At 37.8% G+C, this 23,545-nt stretch overlaps 1 protein-coding gene across 1 annotated transcript in view; it reads right to left on the bottom strand.

The window, feature by feature from the left end:
* The window catches only part of LOC150108079 (dynein axonemal heavy chain 3-like), a 1,881,116-nt gene that overhangs the window by 1,196,941 nt on the left and 660,630 nt on the right, over nucleotides 1–23,545 (bottom strand). The window contains exons 32-33 of the mRNA XM_090415945.1: nucleotides 14,129–14,138; nucleotides 298–582 (exon numbers count right to left, since the gene is read on the bottom strand). Of these exons, the coding sequence (XP_090272071.1) occupies nucleotides 298–582; nucleotides 14,129–14,138 (295 nt within the window). The remainder of the gene's footprint in view (nucleotides 1–297; nucleotides 583–14,128; nucleotides 14,139–23,545) is intronic.

Below are 23,545 nucleotides of genomic sequence, written 5' to 3'. Positions count from 1 at the left end.
CAGCTGGTGCATGTAGTATGTTGCCTCCTTCAATGAGTTCCTGAGTCCCTGGATGTCTCTCTTAATAATAATAATAATAATAATAATAATAATAGTGTGTGTGTGTGTGTGTGTGTGTGTGTGTGTGTGTGTGTGTGTGTGTGTGTGTGTGTGTGTGTGTGTGTGTGTGTGTGTGTGTGTAATCTGCTAAAACATTAGCAGAAAGCATAGTTGTAATATTATGCAATAGCTCACAATGTTATCAGATACATATTAACAATTGCAATTTCATCAGTAATAATATGAAGCAATACCTACACGTGCATCTTTTGGTAAACTGGTTTCTGATTTATCTACTGTATCCAGCCATTTGATCCAATCTCCTTTCTTTGTATTGTACATGAAATCATATACTGTCCCCTTTTCCGGGAAAAGTTGATTTTTGTTCAGACGGAATGTTTTAGGCTTGGGATGATTTTCAACGTTACTATTCACAAGTTCTCTGTAAAATTCATCAAATTTTATCCTGCTGACATTATCTATTGTTGCTCCAATTGTCCATACCACAGCAAAGAGAAAAAGTGTCTGAAGTCCTGCTGTTATCTGGGGAGGAAAGAAAGAAAATAAATTATGATACTTTTATAAAGTAGAAATACTAATTATACTAAATCAGTATTTTATTAATTAACTAAAGTATAACTTCTATAACATACAGTATATGTGTATAAATGTATCACAAAACAGGAGGAATAATAAATTGACTAATTTCCATAAGTTATAGCATAGCTTATTAAAAAAAATGAGACAAACAATAGCACTTTTTAAGTATACTGGGATCAAAATTTCAGAAGAGTTGTGTTACCTCCATGTGGAGGAGTAAGAATGTAGTAGTGATCTTTTAGATATTCAGTAGCCTGTTGCTAACTGGAAATATGAAGATACAAATTGTAAAATGTCTGCATGGATAGGAACAGTGAGTGAAGAAGTGCCATGTAGATGATAATTACACTAAACTTGTCCCTGTGACTACATGAAAAAATAAGAAAAATGAATTACTTTCAACAATTTGTGAATTCAAAGAATTCAAAAATAACAATATGTCAGCAGTTGTTGAGATTAATAATGTGGTGTTGAAATTGGGAGGATCCTCCTAGCTCAGTCAGTATAGATGAAGCCCTTTGATCAAAAAGACTTTGGTTCGATTCCCATCAGAGATGTGAGAATCCTTTATCTGGTCTCTTTCAATGAAAGGTGAGTTAGCTGGTCTCATACAGAGGTAGAAAGTTTTTTTCAACCAGAAACTCGGGTTTTTGGTTTTTCGTCCCCCAGAACAGACAAATCAGCCCATTGAACACATGCATCTATAGACATAAAACACTTAGAGGCATAATGGTAACCAACTTATCTTCGTATTGTGGTTGGGAGGTCCAAGGATGCTTGGAAGTCCATGAGCACTTAAGTGCCTGTTAGGGCCACTGATGGATGGATGAATGGATTTTGAAAGGGGGAGGAGGCAGCCAATAAAGTACAACTTGTATTGAAGAAGAGAGGGAGTTGGATCTACTGTGCAAGAGATTCGCTTTCTCTTGCTATGGCACAAGAGTCACTTCCACTGTATTTTTTATTCATTTTTATTCAAAAGACTCATCAAAGGAGGTCCCACTGTCCTACACACACACACACACACACACAGAGCTCATTATATTGTTCCTAAAATGCATCAATCATCTTCACATTCCCCTCATTCTCAAGGAATGCATTTAAATCAGCTGTCACTCTCCACACACACACACACACACAAAAGAAAATTTACTCCTGACCCCCCCCTCATGGAACTTCCAGAGATGGCCTCCTATTCTCTCTATCTCACTCTCAATTTTATGAAGAACCTCATCCATATTAATCTGGTAACAATTTCTTACCAACTTATTGTTTACCTGTTATCATCTACTTCTTCACTCACTGTTCCTATCTATGCAAACATTTTACAACTGGTATCCTTCATATTTCCAGTTAGCAATGGCTACTGGATATCTAAAAGATCACTACTACATTTTTACTCCTCCACTTGGAGGTAACACAACTCTTCTGAAATCTTACCATTACTGTTTAACTTGTATATTAACGATATAGGTGAAGATTTGGATGGATATATTCAGTTGTTTGCGGATGATGCAAAGTTGGGACGAACCATGAAGAGTAGTGAAGATGTTGTGGCCTTACAAGAAGACTTGAATAAATCGAGTGATTGGGCACAGAAATGGAGATGTGAGTTCAATGTTGCAAAATGTAAGGTTTTAAAATTTGGAAAACAAAGAAGGGATGCAGAATTTATGCTTGGAGAGGATATATTGTTGGAGGTGATGGAAATAAGAGATCTGGGAGTGATAGCGGATAAAGATCTGAAATTTAGGGGATACATAGCCAAAATTGTGAAGACAACACAAAGGCTTCTGGGAATGATGTGGAAGACACTGACGTGTAGAAGTAGGGAGATTCTTGTTCCATTGTATAACGTTTTGATTAGGCCACAGATGGACTATTGTGCCCAGATTTGGTCACCTGGTTTTCAGAAGGATGAAGAGATGATGGAAAGGGTCCAAAGGCGATTGACTAAAGTAGTTTCTGACCTCTGGAATATCAAGTATGAAGAAAGATTGATAAGATGTAATTTGCAGAGTCTGGTGGACAGGAGGAAGAGGGGGAGATATGATAGAGACCTACAAGTTGGTAAGGGGTTGTTATAGGATCAATGCTGGAGAAGTTCTACAGAAAGTAGTGTGAAATGTGGGGAGAACCAGAGGTTATCCCTGGAAACTGTATAAAGAGAGTGTGAGTAGGAGAATGATGGACAGGTTTTTTTCGTGCAGAGTTGTGAATGATTGGAATGCCTTGTCTGAGAGTGTGGTGTCTGCAAGGAGTTTGAATGTGTTCAAGGCATGGTATGATGAGCTGTGTGTGTGATAAAAGGACCTCCAAGATGAGTCTTTGACTCCATGAGGTATTGGGATAATAATAATAATTATTATTATTATTATATATGTCATTCAAATTATCCTTACTCTTCCTGTCAACTAGACTGTAAAATGCATTTCCTCGATCTTTCTTCATACTTAACATTCTGGAGACCAGAAACCACCTCAGTTAAGTTTTCTTCGGAAATATCTTTTCATCCTTTTGAAAACCACATGACTGTGCATAATAATGCATATGCAGCTTGATAAAAGCCTTACAAATGGAATAATAACATCCTTATTTTAGCCCATTGGTGTCCTCCACATCACTGCCATTATCTACTGTGCTGTCTTCACAATTTTAGCAATGTGTCTGCAATTTTAGATCACAGTCTGCCATTACCACCAGATCCCACACCAACTGAACCCTCTGTGCTTCCCAAATTTTAAACACTTGCACTTTGCAACATTGATCTAGCAGCTCAACACAAGCAGTTGATTGAACAGCATCAGCTCTACTCTCCAAGTTCTTCACAACTCTGCATCAACTATACACAGCTGTATCATAATTCAAACCATTCCAAATATCACTTAACAAACAAGTTAAACTGTAACAGCTCCAAAAGAGCAACTTTACTCTTCTGGATATCAATCACCCATATACAACTTGCTAATACCTATCAGACAACCAATCTGCAATTCAGCACACTAATCTACTAACCAATCCCATCTGTTCCGGTTTAATTACCAACTTGTCATGTAGCAATCTATCAGATGCATTTGCAAAATCTAAATATACCACAGTCTATGTATCTCCCTTGACCAATGCATTGGTCACCTTGTTATAATAAGTAAGCAGATTCCTAAAACATGAAATTTTCTCTAGAAAACTTGTGCTGTCTATCAAAGACGATGTTGCTGTTGTCAACCCAATTCTGAATTGTGGTCTTCATTCCCTTCTCAACCACTGTACTATAGCTCTAGTTGCACAGTCTGGTCCATAATTTGAAGCTTTCATCTTATCAACTCCGTGAAGTGGAACAATTCTGACCCTATTCACTCTTTTGGAATTTGGCAAAATCTGACTCATGTTAAAAGTTATGTCAAAGATACATCATGTTTAAATGGTATTACAATCCAGCCTATAGAATGTGTGAATGAGGAGAGATTGAGGGTGAATGCCATTGGCTGAGCTTCATGGATGGGAGGGGGGGAGAGAGAGAGAGAGAGAGACATAAGTTGGTAAGGGATTATTAGGAGATTAAAATCAAAATGATTTTTCATAGAATGGAGAGAGAGACAATGGTTGGATAAGAGGCATCATCTTAGAAACAGTATAAGGACAGTGTGAGGAGCAGGTTCTTTTCAAGGAAACTGCTTGGTGAGTGGAATGCATTTCTTGAGATTGCAGAAATATTGAATGAATTTAGGGCATGGTCTGAACTTTTGTGTGGAACAGGCAATGAGTGTTTTGACTTCATGGAATTTCACTCTGCAGAGTCTTTTGACTTATGTAGGTGTGGTGCTAATAATAATAATAATGCAACAGGCATTAGAATTAAAACAGAAGTTCAGTCAATACTTGATTTATTATGCTTGTTGAGGGATATATTGCAATGCTTAAATTATTTCATTTAAATTCACTCGATCCCAGATTCTAGAAGAATTTGTGGCACTACATATAAAGAATCTTCAAATATATAGCTATATGCAGTGATGGACTAGTTTGAGCAGATGAGAGGAGCTTACAGCCTTCCTCCCTCCCTACATGAAGTCTGTGGACTCACAGAGGGAGGTCTTAAGCATTCAACCAAGCACTAACCATAATTCATGAAATACCTTCAGACTTTGCTCTGAACTCTTTCACTAACAAAGCTCAGAACTGATTCTGGCAACTCATATCAATCATTCACCACTCTCCAAGCAAAAAGAAAAAGAAAGAAAAACTAGCTTACATGCCCTTGCAAATAATACTCCTCAATTTCCATGAATAACCTCTAGTCCTCTCTCCATTAGTCATGTAATCCCAAATTTCCTCTGTATCAACTATATAAAAACCTCTAAGCAACTTATAAATCTCTACCACCTGTTCTAATTTCTGTAACTCAATCTTCACCTATCATCATAAGACCTGCCATCATCTTGATTATTTCAAATGTATCTTCATTCTTAAGAAAAGCAGGTGACCATATCTGTAACAATATATCAAATAGATTGTATCAAAACCTTATAAAAGAGTATAATAACTATCTCTGTTTATCAATGTGTGTTCATCAATAAGCTTTATGTACTATTTACTATTATTATTATTATTATTATTATTATTTGGAGGCATGCAGTGGCTTGAAAAAAGTTCCAATACAGTTCAACTTTGATGTAACAAGCATGAAAATAATGAAATCACAGCTGCAATAAGCAAAAGGACATAGTGATTTTAATTTACACACATTCCTATACAACTGCACACTTTAATAATGAGCATACTACACAGATTAATTTTGGTAACCATGTACAGATCCTTAATTATTATTATTATTATCATTTCACACCTCCAGGGAATACAAAGACTCATCGATGGAGGGCACCTACTCTACAACTCTGTCTCCACCACTCAATCCACCAACTGACTTCAACTACACCAACGCCAACTACCACCCACCATCACCACTACTAGTATTTCCACAGACAATCACAAACATCCATGCCATGGTGGGATTCGAACCTGCAGCCTTTTAGCTGGAGAGCGGATACGCTAACCACTCAGTCGGCCAGGCTGGCAAAGTATTTTCTCCTCCAGAAGCAAATATTGTAGGGGAACAGCAGTTATGCTTTATATTATTATTATGTAACACCACCAAAGAGTCCAAAGACTCATCAAGGGAAGGCACCTACTCTACAACTCTCCATCTCCACCACTCTCCACCCACGGCAACTGCGGTCATCATCATCTACACCAATGCCATCTACCGTCGACCATCACCACTAGTATTTTCACAGACAATCACAAACATCTATGTTGACAGCAGGATTCAAACCCGAAGCCTTTTGGCTGCAGAGCAGATATGCTAACCACTCGGCCAACCCGGCTGGTTGGTTGGCCGAGTGGTTAATTGCTCGGATAGTTCTTGGAATAGACAGAAACAGAAGGAGTGACTTATATTTTAAGACATATGCATCAGATTATGGGCCGCTTTATAAACTAATTTTGCCCTTGGGACCATTTCCATTCTACTTATTTCTCCAGTGTCTATCCTCCAGTCATCCTCCATGACATTAGCCAGACATTGCCACATTGATTATAAGGTGGGAGCCTTCAAATCAGTAAAAAATTAACCCATCAACTGGAAGCACATCTACTAAAATAAAGTATCTCTGGGTTTGTGATAAACTTTAAATTATTTCTGAGTGGTGAAAAAATTGTGGAGGTGTATAAAAAAGTTTCTTTGTCTTCTTCAACAGTATCAATATTGTGAAAGAATAAAGATGTTCACATATCAGGAGACTGAAAAATAACATAACTAAAACAAAAAAATTTAGAAAGCTTACAAATGTCGATGAGAGCTTACAAATGTCGATAAACCATTGCATGAATGGTTTATTACAAAAAAAAAAAAAAAAAAGCATTGCATTCTTAATAGACGGTCCGATCTTGAAGGTTCAAGAGAAAAAAATTTGTTCAACAATTTGGATGCATAACTGAATTGTTTATTATTATTATTACGGGCAACTCCAAGGAGTCCTAAGACTTATCGAGGGAGGCCCAAACATCATGTCAAGAACAACAATTCAACATTCACACAGTATCTATCATACTTCGCCTTAGACTCGTTCACAGTCAATGGCACTCACAACAGACTCCGGCAGCTTATTCCACTCATTCACCACTCTCCAAGTAAAAAACCTAGCTCTGACACCCTTGCTAACCACACTCTTGCCCCCTTCCCATTGATGGCCCCTAGTACTCTCACCACCAGTCCTGTTCAGAAAAAATATCCTCTCAATTAATCTTATAGAAACCCTTCAGTAATTTGAATGTCTCAATCATACACTCCTTTTCCGCCTATCAACCAATTTCTGCAACCCACAAATCTTCAACCTGTTCTCATAAGGTTCATTCCATAGACCTGATATCATCTTCGTCACTCGCCTCTGGATCCTCTCCACCTCTTCCCCATTAAGAAGAAACCCTGGCACTGGGACCCAAATCTGGGCATAGTAGTCAAGATGGGGTTTTATCAAGGCTCGATACAGAGGAACAATCACTTGCTTGTCTCTGCTCGTCAAAGTATTCTTCAGTAACTACATGATTTGATGAGTTGATTTAGCCGCTTTTGCAATGTGCCCGCTAAACTTCAACTCCCTATCCACCAACACTCCCAAATCCTTGGAAGTCAATCTCCTGTAATACAGTTCCACTAATGTGGTATACTGCTGCAAATTTCTTCACCCAAAATGCACAACCTTATAGGAAAGGTCCGGGAAACGGAACAGCTGTGGGAAAGGTGACCATCGAATGGAAGGAAGGTAAGATAGTGCCATTGCGTAAGTGGTAACAGACTGGAAGTGTCTAATTATAGGCCAGTTTGCGTGTCATCAGTAGTTGTTAAGATCTTGGAGAAAGTAGTGAGGGACCGTATAAGGTTGAGCAGATGAGGGTAATGTTATCTGTGAGAGAACATGGATTTGTGAAGGGGTGCTCTTGTTTTAGCAATATGCTAGCCTTTTATAATAAAGTTACAAGACCATTAGATGAGGGAAAGGCACATACTGCCATTTTCTTAGACTTAGCGAAAGCATTTCACAGGTTGCCACATGATAAGCTGATATTTAAGTTGCAGCACATGGGTCTGGATGTCAGATTGGTCAACTGAATTCAAGATTGGCTGTTCGATAGGTATCAGAGAGTTGTGTATGGTGGGACAGTTTCAAGGAGGCAGAGAGTTACAAGTGAGGTCCCACAGGGCTCAGTACTGGGACCCATATTGTTTAACCTTCATATCAATGACATTGTCAGTGGATTGCAATGGAATATTTAGTTATTTGCGGATGATGCGAAGCTGGGAAGGATTATCAGTAATAGTGCAGATGTGGTAGACCTGCAAGAGAATTTTAATAGGCTAGATAGATGGGCAAATGAATATGGATATCGGTTTAATGCAGCAAAATGTAAGATCTTGAGGATTGGAAGACATCAATGGGACACTGCATATTCTATGGGAGGAGTTATACTGGATGAATAAGGGGAGACAAGAGATCTGGGGTTAATGATTGATAGAAACCTGAAATTTAGGAGACATATTGCAAAAGTGGTGAAGGTAACACAGAGGATTGCTGCAATAATGAGAAGGACACTGACCTGCAGAGATAAAACAGTTATCATTCCGTTGTATAAGAACCCTAATCAGACCACACTTGGACTATTGTTCTCAGATTTGGTCCCCAGTGGAAAGGGTACAAAGGCAGATAACAAAGATGATTTCCGGACTGTACCACATTAGTTATGAGGATTGGCCGAGGGAATGTGGACTGCAGAGTTTGGTGGATAGAAACAGAGGTGATATGATTGAGACTTTTAAACTGTTGAGAGGTGGTTACAGGGTTGACACTGGGGAGTTCTTTCGCTTGGTTGAACAGCGGGAAGGAGTGATGACAATTGGCCATCCCTGGAAGTTACGAAAGGAAACTGTGAGCAAGAGGGTGAGGAGTGGTTGCTTTGCGTGGATGGTCGTTGAACCATGGAATGAATTGTCTGATGGAGTGGTGAGAGTGAGAACGGCCAATGAGTTTAAGGGGTGGTATGATAGACTTTGTGTTTCTTGGGGGGGGGGGCCTCCCATCGATGAGTCTTGATAGACTTTGTGTTTCTTAGGAAGAACCTCCCACATGAGTCTTTTGACTCCATAGAGGCCTGAATAGTAATAATAATAATAAATTGATATTCATTCTCCTTAGCCCAGTCCTCCAACCTATCCTTCAAAATTTTGACATCATGTGCATTCACTATTGCTCTACCCAACTTTGCATCATCATCAGCAAACAAATGAACAGTTCCTCTGAGATCATTTCCTATATCATTAATGAACAAATTGAACAGTAGTGGTCCAAGAACAGAACCCTGTGGCACACCACTAGTCACAGGATATCTTTTACTCTACTCTTGAATAAACTACTCTCTGATATCTCTCCATCAACTACCCTCCTATCCATCTTGCCAACCCTATATCCATCCCAGTATGCTGCAGTTTACTGATTAGAATTCCATGTGGTAGCCTGTCAAAGGCCTTAGCAAAGTCCAGCAGAACTGTAAACCCATTACCTTATCCAGTTCAGCTGTCACTGTGTTATAAAACATGAGCAAGTTACTGAGGCATGATCTACCCCTTCACAAAACCATGCTGTCCCCCATACAGTATACCATTTTCATCTATCTATTCCTGTATTTTCCTCTTGACTACCTTCTCCAAGACCTTGACAATGACTCCTGATATGATGATCGGTCAGTGATTTGCATCAGCAGTCCTGGAACCTCCTTTATGCAGTGGAACTATTTTCCCCTCGAGACTAACCCAGACCCGAGACTCAAATTAAACAAAATGGTCAAGGGCACTGACAATTCTTTAGCCGCTTCACGTACGACACGAGCTGGAATATCATCCAATCCCACAGATGTATTGACATTGAGGTTATGCAATAGACTACTCACCTCCACTTCATTCACCACAATTCCCGTATAATCTACTGGTTCATTCATTTCTGCAATGTCACCAGATGATATACTCTTGCAAAGTGCACACTCAGTAATTCTACTATATCAACTGATTCTGTTACTTCCCTACCATCAGCATTCTTTAAAATCATTCTGCCGTATACATTTTTTTTTTTTACTTGCAAACATAACGAAAAAACTGTTTGGGATTCTCTTTAGCTTGAATGGCTAATTTTCTTTCAGAATCCGCTTTTGCTTTACTTACCACACTTGTTACCCTTCTGGCCTGTGCTTTATACCATTCGTGTGCCTGCAGATCACCTTTCTCCTTAAATATCCTCCACAGTTGTTTCTTTTTTTGCAGCTCAAGCTTAATGGTGTTATTCATTCATTTAACCCCTACTTGATTCACTATTTGGACTGTAGGTATACAGTCAGCCATTACTTTACATTACATTATTGGCCATCCGATTTTCTTTCATAAGGTGGAATAGTAAGAAAGCATTTGATCAGAAAGATCGGTGCCTGACATCCCCAAATTATAATCCCTAACGATGTTTGGTTTTAACTGAAATTTACCATTCCGATTTTGCTTCAACCATTAAATTTGTGCATATTTGAAATGGAAAGAACGTCCCTCTCTTCCTTCCATTTGCTGACTACAACAGGACCTCTTCTTTGTCAGACAAATTCGTATTTCTTTAGTTTCTTCTGAATAACATCTGGTGGATTATTTTTCCTATTATTTATCAGCGTTCCACACACATGCGATTTTCTGTCGGCAAGCGATTCCGTCAGAGCTACAGAATTATAAAAATTGTCCATATGCAAAACATAACCCTGTCTAAATATTCTTCCATCAAGCGGAATACAATATCATATGTGTGACCCATTTTTGCTAAAGAGGATTCTGATTTTCCTGTATAAATGTTTATTTTCATCACAAATTCAGTCGATTTACATAGTTCATAGAATTTCACGCCACATTTATTTTTTTTGTTTTTTATGTATTACCGAAACGCCAGTCTATCATGCCACAACACCATTGACTCATCAATATGAGATTACTCATAGTTGGCGTATGAAACAAAATTCTGTCTGATAAGCTGTCTACGAGATTACTCATAGTGACTTTCCATATTTGAAATGGAAAGAACGTCCCTCTCTTCCTTCCATTTGCTGACTACAACAGGACCTCTTCTTTGTCAGACAAATTCGTATTTCTTTAGTTTCTTCTGAATAACATCTGGTGGATTATTTTTCCTATTATTTATCAGCGTTCCACACACATGCGATTTTCTGTCGGCAAGCGATTCCGTCAGAGCTACAGAATTATAAAAATTGTCCATATGCAAAACATAACCCTGTCTAAATATTCTTCCATCAAGCGGAATACAATATCATATGTGTGACCCATTTTTGCTAAAGAGGATTCTGATTTTCCTGTATAAATGTTTATTTTCATCACAAATTCAGTCGATTTACATAGTTCATAGAATTTCACGCCACATTTATTTTTTTTGTTTTTTATGTATTACCGAAACGCCAGTCTATCATGCCACAACACCATTGACTCATCAATATGAGATTACTCATAGTTGGCGTATGAAACAAAATTCTGTCTGATAAGCTGTCTACGAGATTACTCATAGTGACCTTGAAGATGCAAAAAGGGCTTGGCGTGTGGGAACCAACTATGCCTGTGGAGCGTGGCAGCGAACGTGTTATAGTTTCCACCAACAAATGTATACTCTGCATCCCATTGTTGCTTACCAAATATGTAAACATTACACTTTGCAACACTGAACTGATAGTTCCACTTACCTGCCCATTCAGGCTATCTATTCAAGTCCTCTTGTAAGGCCATAACATCTGCTTGACTCTGCATTGCTACTGGCAGTTTTGTATCATCTGTAAACAGCTGCATACCACTAGTTGAAATACAAATTGAACAACAATGATCCCAAAAGTGACCTTTCTCTTTTGGTAATATTTCTGATACCTATCTGACAGCGACTCACTGATCCAACTCAAGTCTGTTATCCAATCCCATCTGTTTCAATTTATTTATCAGTTTGTCGGGTGGGAGCCAATCAAACATTTTTGCAAAATCCAAGTACACCACGTGTATAATCATTTCCCATGTCCAAGTTATTCGTCACCTTGTTACAGTACATAAGTAAGTTAGTAAAACATGATCTCCCATTAACAAACCCATGCTGATAACCACAAAGAATACTGCTGCTTTCAACCCAATTCTGTATCCTCTCCAGTACCTTCACCACAACTCCAGATATACAGATTGGCCTATAATTTGAAGCCACAGCCTTATCACCACCTTCATGGAGTGGAACAAGTTCAATTTCTTTCCACTCCCTTGAAACCTTTGCTATTGTAAGACTTTTAGTAAACAAGAATGCCAATTCCTTGGAACATTCCCTTAAGACATGTGGTGATATGTCATCAAATCCTATTGCCTTATTAACATCAAGGTTATCTATTTTGTGAAATAGTACCTGCTCACTCACAATTAAGCCATCCTCTCCTATGTCTTCTACACTTAAGTTACTCATTATTGTACTCTGATCAGGATGAAACATCCTTATAAACTGATCACTGAATACCTCAACAATGTCTTCTGCAGCAGTTACCATTTTACCATTTCCATCAATTAACATCATATTACCATGATCATTCTTCCTTCTACTTGCCACATATCTAAAAAAATCTCTATGGTTTATCTTTGCCTGATTTGCCAATTTCTGCTCCTACTGTACTTTTGTTTTCCTTACTGAGTCATTCTCCTGGTTCGTTATTTAGACTCTTCATGAAATGGATTTTTACCATTATTTCTCTAGCATTGCCTCCAAATAACCTTCTTCTTCTTACAGATTTTATGCAAGTACCTCAATTCATCCACTTTGTTATATTATTATTATTACTATTATTACTATCCCAAGACCTCATGGAGTCAAACTCATTTGGGAGGTCCTTTTATCACACATTTTATCACTTTTATCATACCGTGTCTTAAACACACTCAAAGTCCTTGCAGACACCACACTCTCAGGCAAGGCATTCCAATCATTTACAACTCTACACAAAAAAACCTGCCTCTCACTCCCCTACTCACACCCTCTTTATACAGTTTCTAGGGATGACCTCTGGTTCTCCTCTGATCGCCCACTATTTTCTGCAGAACCTCTCCAGCATTGATCCTATAACAACCGCTTATCAACTTGTAGGTCTTTATCATATCTCCCTCATCCTCCTGTCCACCAGACTCCGCAAATTAATCTTCTCAATCTTCCCTCATACTCGACATTCCAGAGGTCCGAAACTACCTTAGTCAGTCACCTTTGGACCCTCTCCAACATCTTTTCATTCTTCTGAAAACCAGGTGACCAAATTTGTGCACAATAGTCCATGTGTGGCCTAATCAAAGCGTTATACAATGGAACAAGAATCTCCCTACTTCTACACATCAGTATCTTCCACATCATTCCCAGAAGCCTTTGTGTTGTCTTCACAATTTTGGCTATGTGTCCCCTAAATTTCAGATCCTTATCCACTATCACTCCCAGATCTCTTATTTCCATCACCTCCAACAATATATCCTCACCAAGCATAAATTCTGCATCAAATCTTTGTCTTCCAAATTTTAAAACCTTACATTTTGCAACGCTGAACTCACATCCCCATTTCTGTACCCAATCACTCAATTTATTCAAGTCTTCTTGTAAGGCAACAAGATCTTCACTACTCTTCATGGTTCGTCCCAACTTTGCATCATCCGCAAACAACTGAATATTTCCATCCAAATCTTCACCTATATCGTTAATATACAAGTTAAATAGTAATGGCTCTAAAATAGACCCCTGAGGCACTCCACTAGTGACTTTCCTTTTCCTGGATATTGCTCCCCCATACACAACTTGTTGATATATAACAGATAGCCAGTCTCCAATCCAGTGCACTAATCTAATATCCAATCCCATCTGCTCTAGTTTGACTATCAACTTACTTATAATGAGATACTCTATCAAAAGCCTTTGCAAAATCCAAATATATTACTGTGTATCCTTCTCCTTTATCCAAGGAAGCAGTCACTTTATTGTAATAAGTAAGTAGATTACTAAAACATGACCTCCCTTTAACAAATCCATGCTGTCCATCAAAGATAATATCATTGTTGTCAACCCAACTCTGGATCCTAGTTCTCACAAACTTCTCCAACAACTCAACCACAACACCTGACACACAGATAGGATTTTATAGTTTGATTCTTCAGTTCGATCACCTCCTTCATGAAGTGGCACAATCTTGCCCTCCTTTCACTCCTTAGCAACTTGACCGAGTGCAAGACTTGTATTAAAAAAATATGTCATGGGAGATGTCAACTCCCTGGCACATTCATTGAGACTACGTGATGATATATTATCTAGTCCCACAGCTTTATAACATCTAGTTTACTCAGCTCCCCATACACCTCTTGCTCACTTACAGTCAGTCTCTCCTCCCCATCATCAAATGCTCTCAATCTCTCCATGAAGTCACATTCACAAGATTGAAAGACCATTATGAACTGCTCATTAAGTATCTCCACCACACGTTCCGCAACAGCTATCTTTATACCATTTTCTCCAATCAATATCATCCATCCATAATCATTCTTTCTTTTGCTGGCTACATATTGAAAGAACTCCTTAGGATTCTTTTTTGGCTTCATTAGCTAACTGCTGTTCATACCTCTCTTTAGCTACCCTAACCAGCCAAGTCAACCTCCTTGCCTGGTCTTTGTAGAACTCATGGAATTGGTTATTTCCACTTCTCTTATGCTGCCTCCACAATGACCCCTGCTTCACACTTTCAGTATCATTCATCCTTTTGAGTTTCTGTACTTTCGATCCAATATGCGTCCAACTTTCGCCATCATTAATTCTTTAGATTTTTTCCACTTTTGATTCCTGCATCACGCCATTTCCAGTTTCATTCGTTCTCTCAATTTAGTTTCCTTCTGCCACTCTCCCCTCACTTTCTTCCTTTTTAACATCCGTTACAGTTTTCAAATCACTCTTTTTCTTTCTTTTTTTTTTTTTTTAACATTTTTTCACCTCTCTTTCGAACGTGCACTCATTTTCCCTGCGACATTCATGCTACACTTTCTTAACACTTTCTGTCATCAATTTCATATTTGCATTCATCAATGCTTCATTCAGGTCACACTTTGCACACACCCTCCTTCCATCTGCCCTAAACATCCATAAATCATTTAATGTAATTGAAAGAATATATATATAACACATCTCACACTTACCGAAACGACTGAATTCTAAATTAAAGTCATGGAATGACAAAGCCGCTGTCATGTTTCCTTTGCCAGTTACTAATGAATTCGTAATTAAGTTTAGGCAAAAAAAAAAAAAAAATCACCCACACTAATAATACTGGTAGCGCACAACTTTTACAGCAGCTCTTACTCAAACAAATACTCATATATACTTAATTATTCCAAGAATAACTTATCTCAATCAGAAGCTCTTCTTACACGCATCTGCCACGTTTGACTGACAAGCGGCCTCTTCAATATTGTATATGTTATATGAAAATTACGCCTACCTTATTCAGCCTTTTGGCCTTTGGAAAACATTCACATATTGATGCTGTTAGGTATTTTCTTTTTCAGTTCCCAAGCAGCATTTATTTACTTACTGCTCAACTCCATATTACATGCTATAGATTCAAGCTGTGTCTTAAGCTTTTCATAATCACCAACCTTGTAATTATACATATATCCTTTCCTCACAAAAATTCGCATGTGATTAGCCAATCACATGCAAATTTTTGGTAATCACTTCATGATCACTCTCAACCATCAGTTTCATCTATATATTACAGAGAAATAATCTAGTTTAGTACTAAGTGTGTGGTTTTAAAATTATGGAAAATTAAATAGTGTTTAATATTTAGTGTATTGTAGTTTATACAAGCATATTATTACAAATAATATCAGGTATTTATTGGGAAAGATTTATGGAGACAAAAACACACATGTTAGAGCAATTACTTTACTTTTAATTAGACAAATAACCTTGATATTTGGAACTCTATACTGATGTCATCATCAGGACATACATATATATTGACAAGATACAATCAACATAGAACTACACAAAATTAAGCTAAATCTAGCCACTTTGTAAATTGTTTATTCTAGCCTGACCTCTGGTGAAAAAAGAAATATTAATAAATAAAACTAATAACAATAATAAGAAAATTAAATAAATACATAGATAAATAATAAATAAAAAAATAAATCATAAATAACATAAAATTAATAAATTATATATATAAATAAATATATATATATATATATATATATACACATAAGTATCATCATCATCAAATTCCTGCCATGTACCCTCAAGGCATGTACAGGATATGATAGTACTACATGAAAAACAATTACATCATTACTAACTTCCTATCTACAATTTTCCTCCAAATCAGTCTGTTACTTGTCAAGACTCCAACATTATCAGATCTTACATTTCTATCATCTAAGGCACTTTGTACCGCATCAATCCACCTACATCTTGGTCTTACTATGGGTCGTTTTCCTGCCAACCTGGCAGAGAACACTTGTTTTGCTAATCTTTCTTCACCCATTCTGTTTAAGTGACCATACCACCTGAGATTAGCTCTGCTATCACATTCCTGGATGTTGACAATGTCAAGTTCTTTCTTAATATCCTCGTTTTTAATATGATATTGCCACTGATGCTATCTGCTCACACCTATAATCTTTATCAGGACTCTCATATCTGTGGTCTCTAGTCTTTGGTCAAGTGTTTTACTTCTGACCCAGCTCTCAGATCCATAAGTTAAAATTGATTTGAACACTGTCTTGTATATAGCTCATTTAGTGTTCCGACTAATTTCTCTCTTATTCCATATGAATTTATTCAATTGACTTCCTACCATACCAGCTTTGCTGATTCTGTTGTCTATTTCTATATTTAATTTACCATCTTCAGTAAAAATCGTGCCTAAGTAGCTGAAATGTTTCACTTGTTCCACAGGTTCTCCATTCACAACAGTCGACATTTTCAATGATTCTGCCTATTTTCATTGTCTTTGTCTTTTTATTGCTGACCTTCATACCATATGTATCAGAACAGCTATTCAATTTAGTCAGAGAATCTTGCAGACTTGTAGCAGATTTATTTAGAAGTATAACATCATCCGCATAAAGCAAAGAGCTGACATTAACATCGCCAATTTTGATATCTTGTTTAATACCACTTTCCTTCATAATGTGATCCATATAGATAATGAATAACAGAGGGGATAATGTACATCCTTGTCTCACACCAGATTTAACATTAAACCATCTTCCTGTACTTCATTCAATTCTAACTGTTGACTTACAACTCAAATAAAGCCTAAGTATTGCTTGATATAATGCCCCATTGACACCATATAACTGTAGCGTATTGAATAGCTTCTCTCTTGGCACCTTATCATAAGCCTTTTCCAAATCGACAAAACTTAAATACAGATCTCTGTTATATTCCCATGCTTTCTCGACTATTAAGTGAATCTGATCTTGAATCTGATCCTGACAGCCTCTATTTGGCCTGAATCTAGCTTGTTCTTCACCAAGCTTTTCTTCCACAATTCTTCTCAACCGTTTCTCAAGTATACTTGCATAGATTTTGCCAGGAACACTTAGTAGGGAAATACCTCTGTAATTCTCACATTCAGTTTTATTTCCCTTTTTATATATGGGTACTATGAGAGCTCTACTCCAATCATCGGGAATTTGTCCCTCTGTCCAGGCTTTCTGAACTATGCAGTGCAGCCACTGTTAGACTCTTATAACACCATACTTCAGCATTTCTAGTCGAATATCATCTACTCCTGCTGCCTTTCCATATTTCAAGCCTTTGATGGCTTTTTCTACTTCAAGTATGGATATGTATTCCTGACTGCATGCCTGGTCAGTGTTTTTCTTTTTAACACTGTGCTGTCATCACTGCTTGTTTCATTTAGCAATTTTTCAAAGTAATTACTCCATACTTCAAGGATATCTTTTTCTCCCATTTTCATGTCACCATTATCATCTCTAACTCCTTTTACAGCACTCTTTCCTCCATTCCTAAGCTTCTTCAACAAGCTCCAGAATACTTTGCCACCTTCTTGATATTTATTTTCTATATTCTTGCCAAAGTCCTCCCATGACTTTTGTTTAGCTAGTTTTACACAGTGTTTAGCATTCTTGCATTTGTCTCTGTATTCTCTAAGAGAACAAGCTGACTTATTTGACAGGAACTTTTGATATGTTTTCTTCTTTTCCTTCACTACCTCTTTAACTTCCTGTGTCCACCAGGGAGTTCTGATTTTTTTATCCTTGCACACAACCTCACCACATGCCTCTCTGGCAGAATCAATCAATGTTTTCTTCACAGTTTGCCACTGAATCTCCAAGATTTGATTCCTGTTCTCAAACTCTTTCACTTTTTCTTCAATAATCTTCGTGTATTTTAGTCTACAGTTCACATCTGAGAGCTGCTCAACTTTATTCGCTTTAAAACTTTCTTACATGTTATTCTTTTCAATATGAATTTCAATTTTATCCTGCTCAAGACTAAATAGTGATCACTTCCAATTTCAAATCCTCTGCACACTCTGGTGTCCTGCACCAGGGAGAAAACATCACTATCAACAATAACATAGTCAATGAGACTTTTCTTATTCCTTGCCTCTTCTCTCCATGTGAATTTGTGCACATTTTTATGTTGGAACATGGTGTTAGTGATAACCAGTCTATGTCCTGAGCAGAAATCCAATAGATATTTGCCATTATTATTAGCTTTTCTCTTTTCTCCAAATTTTCCCAAAATATTTTTGTAAGTGTCACAATCATTTCCTACTCTGCTATTTAGATCCCCAACAAGGACCAACTTTTCCTTTCTCATTGTATCAGTTGCTTTTTCTAAAGCCTCAAAAAATTCCTCCACTTCTACCTCAGTAGAACCTTCTGTGGGACCATAGGCACAAATAAGTATCATTGTCCAGTTCCCCATTCTCATATTTACCCACATTACTCTACTTGAGACTGACTGCCATTCAAGAAGATTAGCCTTGTATGTAGTGTTGAATACTATGGCTACTCCTTCTTTTCCTTGACTGTCATTGCCTGAATATAACATTTTGTATTTATTGCTCAGAAAGATCTCACCAGTTTTTGTCTTTTTTGTTTCAGTCACCCCTATTATGTTGATCTGGTACTTATCTAATTCCTCAGCTAGCTCCATTTCTTTGCCATTCAGGCTTATGTTGATAGTACCGATCTTTAACTCTGGTGATGTTGAGTTTGGGTTTGTTTTCAGATTTGTTCCAGTAGCTGACTTTTCGCTGGTCGCCCTGTTTCCCTAGCGAAAACAACGGGGGCCTTGTTTAACCGGGCGATGCCCCAGATGGCATGAAATTTTGTCATGTCGTACCATCATTTTTTATTTTGGTTTAACCAATAAGAATACAATTTGGTCGGCTAAATCCCAAATTGCCAACCCATCCTCGTTTGTTCAGTATCCAAGTAGACACCCAACAGGGTGCACCACGAGAAGGTGAGGATTGGACATTAGGTCAGAAGCCCTGGTCGGCTCTCCGCATTCCTTTAAAGGCTATGTGGAGGTCTCCTCTCAGTTATACAGCTTTGACCCTTAAGCACCCGCATCAAATGCATTTCTATAGTCCTGCTATCTTAAGGTTTTCTTGTGTTGGGATTCTGCCATTATGTTCTGGATGCTATATGGATTGCAGATGGGTCTTCCAGATTCTTGGAAATACTAATCCATCATTCTTGTTGAGATTAGGATGATGCATCAGCATTTCACATACTTTCTTAAGTTTTCTTTCGAGATTAGGATGATGCATCAGTATTTCACATACTTTCTTAAGTTTTCTTTCAAACCAAATTTTGGTGCAGTGTAAGGACTTTGTGCCTTTCCAGTAAATTCTGTGATATGTTTGGAGTGCATGGTCTGACAGGCCTGTATTACCACAGCAAAGGAATTTAATGTGGAATCTGTGTTCATCTTTTCTTGATGGAATTGTGCACCCTGTTTCCCCTATGTAGGGTAAGTTGCAGGTGCACTGGATTTTGTAAACCCCAAGATGAACAAGGTCAGAAATTGGAGATCATTGGATGGGCTGAGTATACATTTTCATTTTGCAGGAAGTTTGAAAGTTGCCTTAACATTGTATTTCTATAGTGTTCTTCTATCTATTTTTTCAATATTCCTTTAATGTATGGTATGGCTATGGCATTTTTTAATATTTATCTTTCATAGCATTATTTAGAGGATTGTGTGAACTGTCTTTTTGTTGTAGCCATTTTTATAAAGGTTTGGCTAATAATTTCATATTCATTCTTCAGCACCTGCTCATTGGAGCAAATTGTTAGGACTATGTTTGAGGATACTGATGACCCCTCGTTTTTGTTTTGGATGGTATGAAGTATGAATCCTTGTCTATGTATTGGCCATTGTATATATGTGTGTATATATGTGTATGTTGGTTTGCAGTAGACCGTGAAGGACAGACAGCCTGAGGGAAGACACATGACAAGTGTGTCTAGAAAAGGAAGAGAGTTGTTGTTTTCAATCTCAATAGAAAAGTTGGATATGTTTGCTTAGCTTAGGATTCTTAGGAGTGTATTTAGTATTTGGCAGCAGGGTCACAGATGATGAAAATATCGTCAAGATATCTGATCCAAATTTTGGGCTTGCTGAATTGAGAGCTCACTGCTCAAAGTCTTCCATGTAAAAGTTAGCTATAGGGAAGAGGGGGGGGGGGAAGAGTGGTGAGTACATAGCTCTATTTTCTATTGCAGATAGAAATTATTTTGGAATTATTCTATGAGAATAATTATTTATAATTATTCTGGGTGGAAATTTGTTCTGTATGAGAAGAATTGAGTCAATGATTGGCACGTTCAAAGGACAGTTACATCACAGCTGACTAATAATTCTTTATTGCTGAGTGTGATGTTTTAAATTTGTTTATGAAGTATTGCGTATTTTTTATGTAGGATGGAGGAATGGCTTACCAACTCCTCAACTGCTGACTGCCATTTCCTTTAACTATCAGTCATAGTCATGTGTTTGTTTTGTGTATTATCGGAAGGCATCCATAAATTCTGGGTGCACGGGAATAATATGGTAACAGCTTTTAATTGTTTCCTCCAGCCAAGTGATGACTGACTTAATTAATTCTATTTTTTTTTTTTAATCTAGTTTGTTGGATTGTAGTTAACCAATTGATAGATGTTGTGGTTGGATAGAAATTGGTGCAAGATAGGCTGCCTAATCAAGAATGGCTATATTCTGACTTGGTGATAACAATGTCTTTGTTATTTCTTAGAGATTTCAGGGCTAATTTTTCTACTTTGGTTACATTGCAACTTACTTATTATAATTTAATATACTGGCTGTTTCTATCCATATTTTACCAGTTATACTGGGGGGGGGGGGTTTAGACCATTTTCAAGGTGGTAAATGAAGTCTAGTTTCCTTATTGATCTTGGTGTGATAGCATAGTTTAAGCCTTTTTTGCAGAAGCAAGAATTACCTTCAGTAAGGATGTGGCTGAATATCCCCAATTATCGTTTCGACAGGTTCCTGGAAACTGGAAGGAGGATATGCCAGCAGCCAGACTATGATGAATATACTGGTTCTCATCTGATCACCGAAGTTAAGCAGCATTGGGCCAGGTCAGTACGTGGAAGATGGACACCTCGGAACACCGGATGCTGTTGGCTTTCTACTGGCCTGGTTGGCCGAGTGGTTAGAGTATTCGCTCTCCAGACAAAAGTCTGCGGGTTCAAATCCTACTGTAGGCATGGATGTCTGCGAAAATGCTAGTGGTGGTGGGCAGTAGATGGCATTGGCATAGTCGGTTCATTGTAGTTGGTGTAGAGCAGGAACACTCCCTCGATGAGTCATGTAATATTAATAATATTTATCTTACTGGCCTGGTTAGCCAAGTGGTCAGCATATCTGCTCTCCAACCAAAAGGTTGCGGGTTTGAATCCCACTGTGGGCATGGATGTTTGTGATTGTCTGAAAATACTAGTGGTGGTAGAGGCAGTAGATGGCATTGGTATAGATGATGTGGTTTGCTATAGTGTTAGTGGATTTGAGTGGTGGAGACAGAGAGTTGTAGAGTAGGTGATCTTCCTCGATAAGTCTTTGGAATACCTGGAGGTGTTACGTAATAATAATAATAATAATAATAAGATAGTGGCAATGTGTAAAGGTGGTGGAAGAATGGAGGTATTTGTATTCTTCTGTGGTGGTTAAGATTTTGGAAAAAGTTGGTAAGAACTCCCATACAAATTGGACCAATTGATGAGGGCAATATTATTTATGAAGGTCAGTAGCAGTTTGTTAAGAAGGTGCTCTTGTTTTAGTAATCTGGTTGGCTTTTATAACAGAGTAATGAGAGAAGTGGATGAGGTAAGGAATATACTGTCATTTTTTTTAGTCATTAGTCATGGTATTTGTAACTGAATATAGATATCCAAGAGTTGTATATTATTATTACACCTCCATGGAGTCGGCAGACTCATCATGGGAGGTTCATTCAACGGACGACATACAGGGTGTTCGGGATAAATTTGACATATTTATAATTAATTATATTTTTCCGTAAGTTACATGTATTAACACACACTTCTCTTCATTTAAAAGTTTGGACCCTTCTTCATTCATATACAAGATGTCAGAAAGGATGGATAGCTGGAACCCACCTGAATCATGGAAGAGAATAACTTGTATCATGATGATTTGTGCCCGCCATCAAAATAAGGATATTACGACTGCTGCCCAATGCTCCCTGAATACAGTAAAAACAATCAGGCATGAACTAGAGACTTGCAATGGTGACTACGAGGATGTAGCAAGAAGAAAGATCCCTAGCAGACGATCTGATTGCGTTCGTACAGCAGAATTCCTCGCAAATCTGCAGGAACAGGTGTTGAAGAACCCTGGCATTGGAATTCGGGCTTTGTTCGTGGAGTTGCTAACTGTAGTCAAGCCCTGGATAACAAGGGTAGCCAAATGGTAGGCCGTATGTATGGCAGCAGGATTCGGCCCCTTGCCACACCTCTGGGAAAAGTCAAAAATGGTTGTCTGAAAATTTCTACGACTTCACCAGTCCAAATGTTTGGCCTCCAAACTCCCCAGACCTTAACCCCATGGATTATTTTGTATGGGGCGCAGTTGAAAAAGACACCAATCGCACTTCCAGTAATACAAAAGCCCAGTTAATGGATAAAATTAAAACAGTTTTTGCGGCCCTTCCCAGGGAGACTGTAGCATCAGCTTGTTTGAGGTTCCGAAGCAGAATTGAAGCTGTGATCGATGCTAATGGTGGTTATTTTGAGTAAATCTTGTTGATAGTATTGTAATTAACTCTGCCTGTAATGTTTTTTTGTCAATTCATTAAATTTAATAGATACAAAGAAGATTTTCTTTTTCCTTACGAAACTGTCAAATTTATCCCGAACACCCTGTATTTATCATATAGAATCTTAAAACCATCAACATGCCTTGCATTAACAACACATTCTAGTAATGCATTCCATTCAATGATAATTCTCCATGTAAAATATCTACTTCTCACACCTCTCTTCACCACATGTTTACATAACTCCCAAAGATGACCTCTGGTTCTTCCCCCTCTCATTATCTACTCTTTTTATAATACCCTCTGGATTCTATCCATCAATCCATATCCATCAGTGGCTTTAACAGGCACTTAAGCACCCATAGCCTTACTTTTTCTTTTTAGAGACGAGTATTCTTATCTGTAAATTGCATGTGTTCTACTGGCCAGT

This window comes from Typopeltis vanoorti, chromosome 3, assembly GCF_054136105.1.
Source record: "Typopeltis vanoorti isolate ZY-2024b chromosome 3, IOZ_Tvanoo_1.0, whole genome shotgun sequence".
Lineage (NCBI taxonomy): Eukaryota > Metazoa > Arthropoda > Arachnida > Uropygi > Thelyphonidae > Typopeltis > Typopeltis vanoorti.
This window is presented reverse-complemented; position numbering and strand designations above follow the sequence as displayed.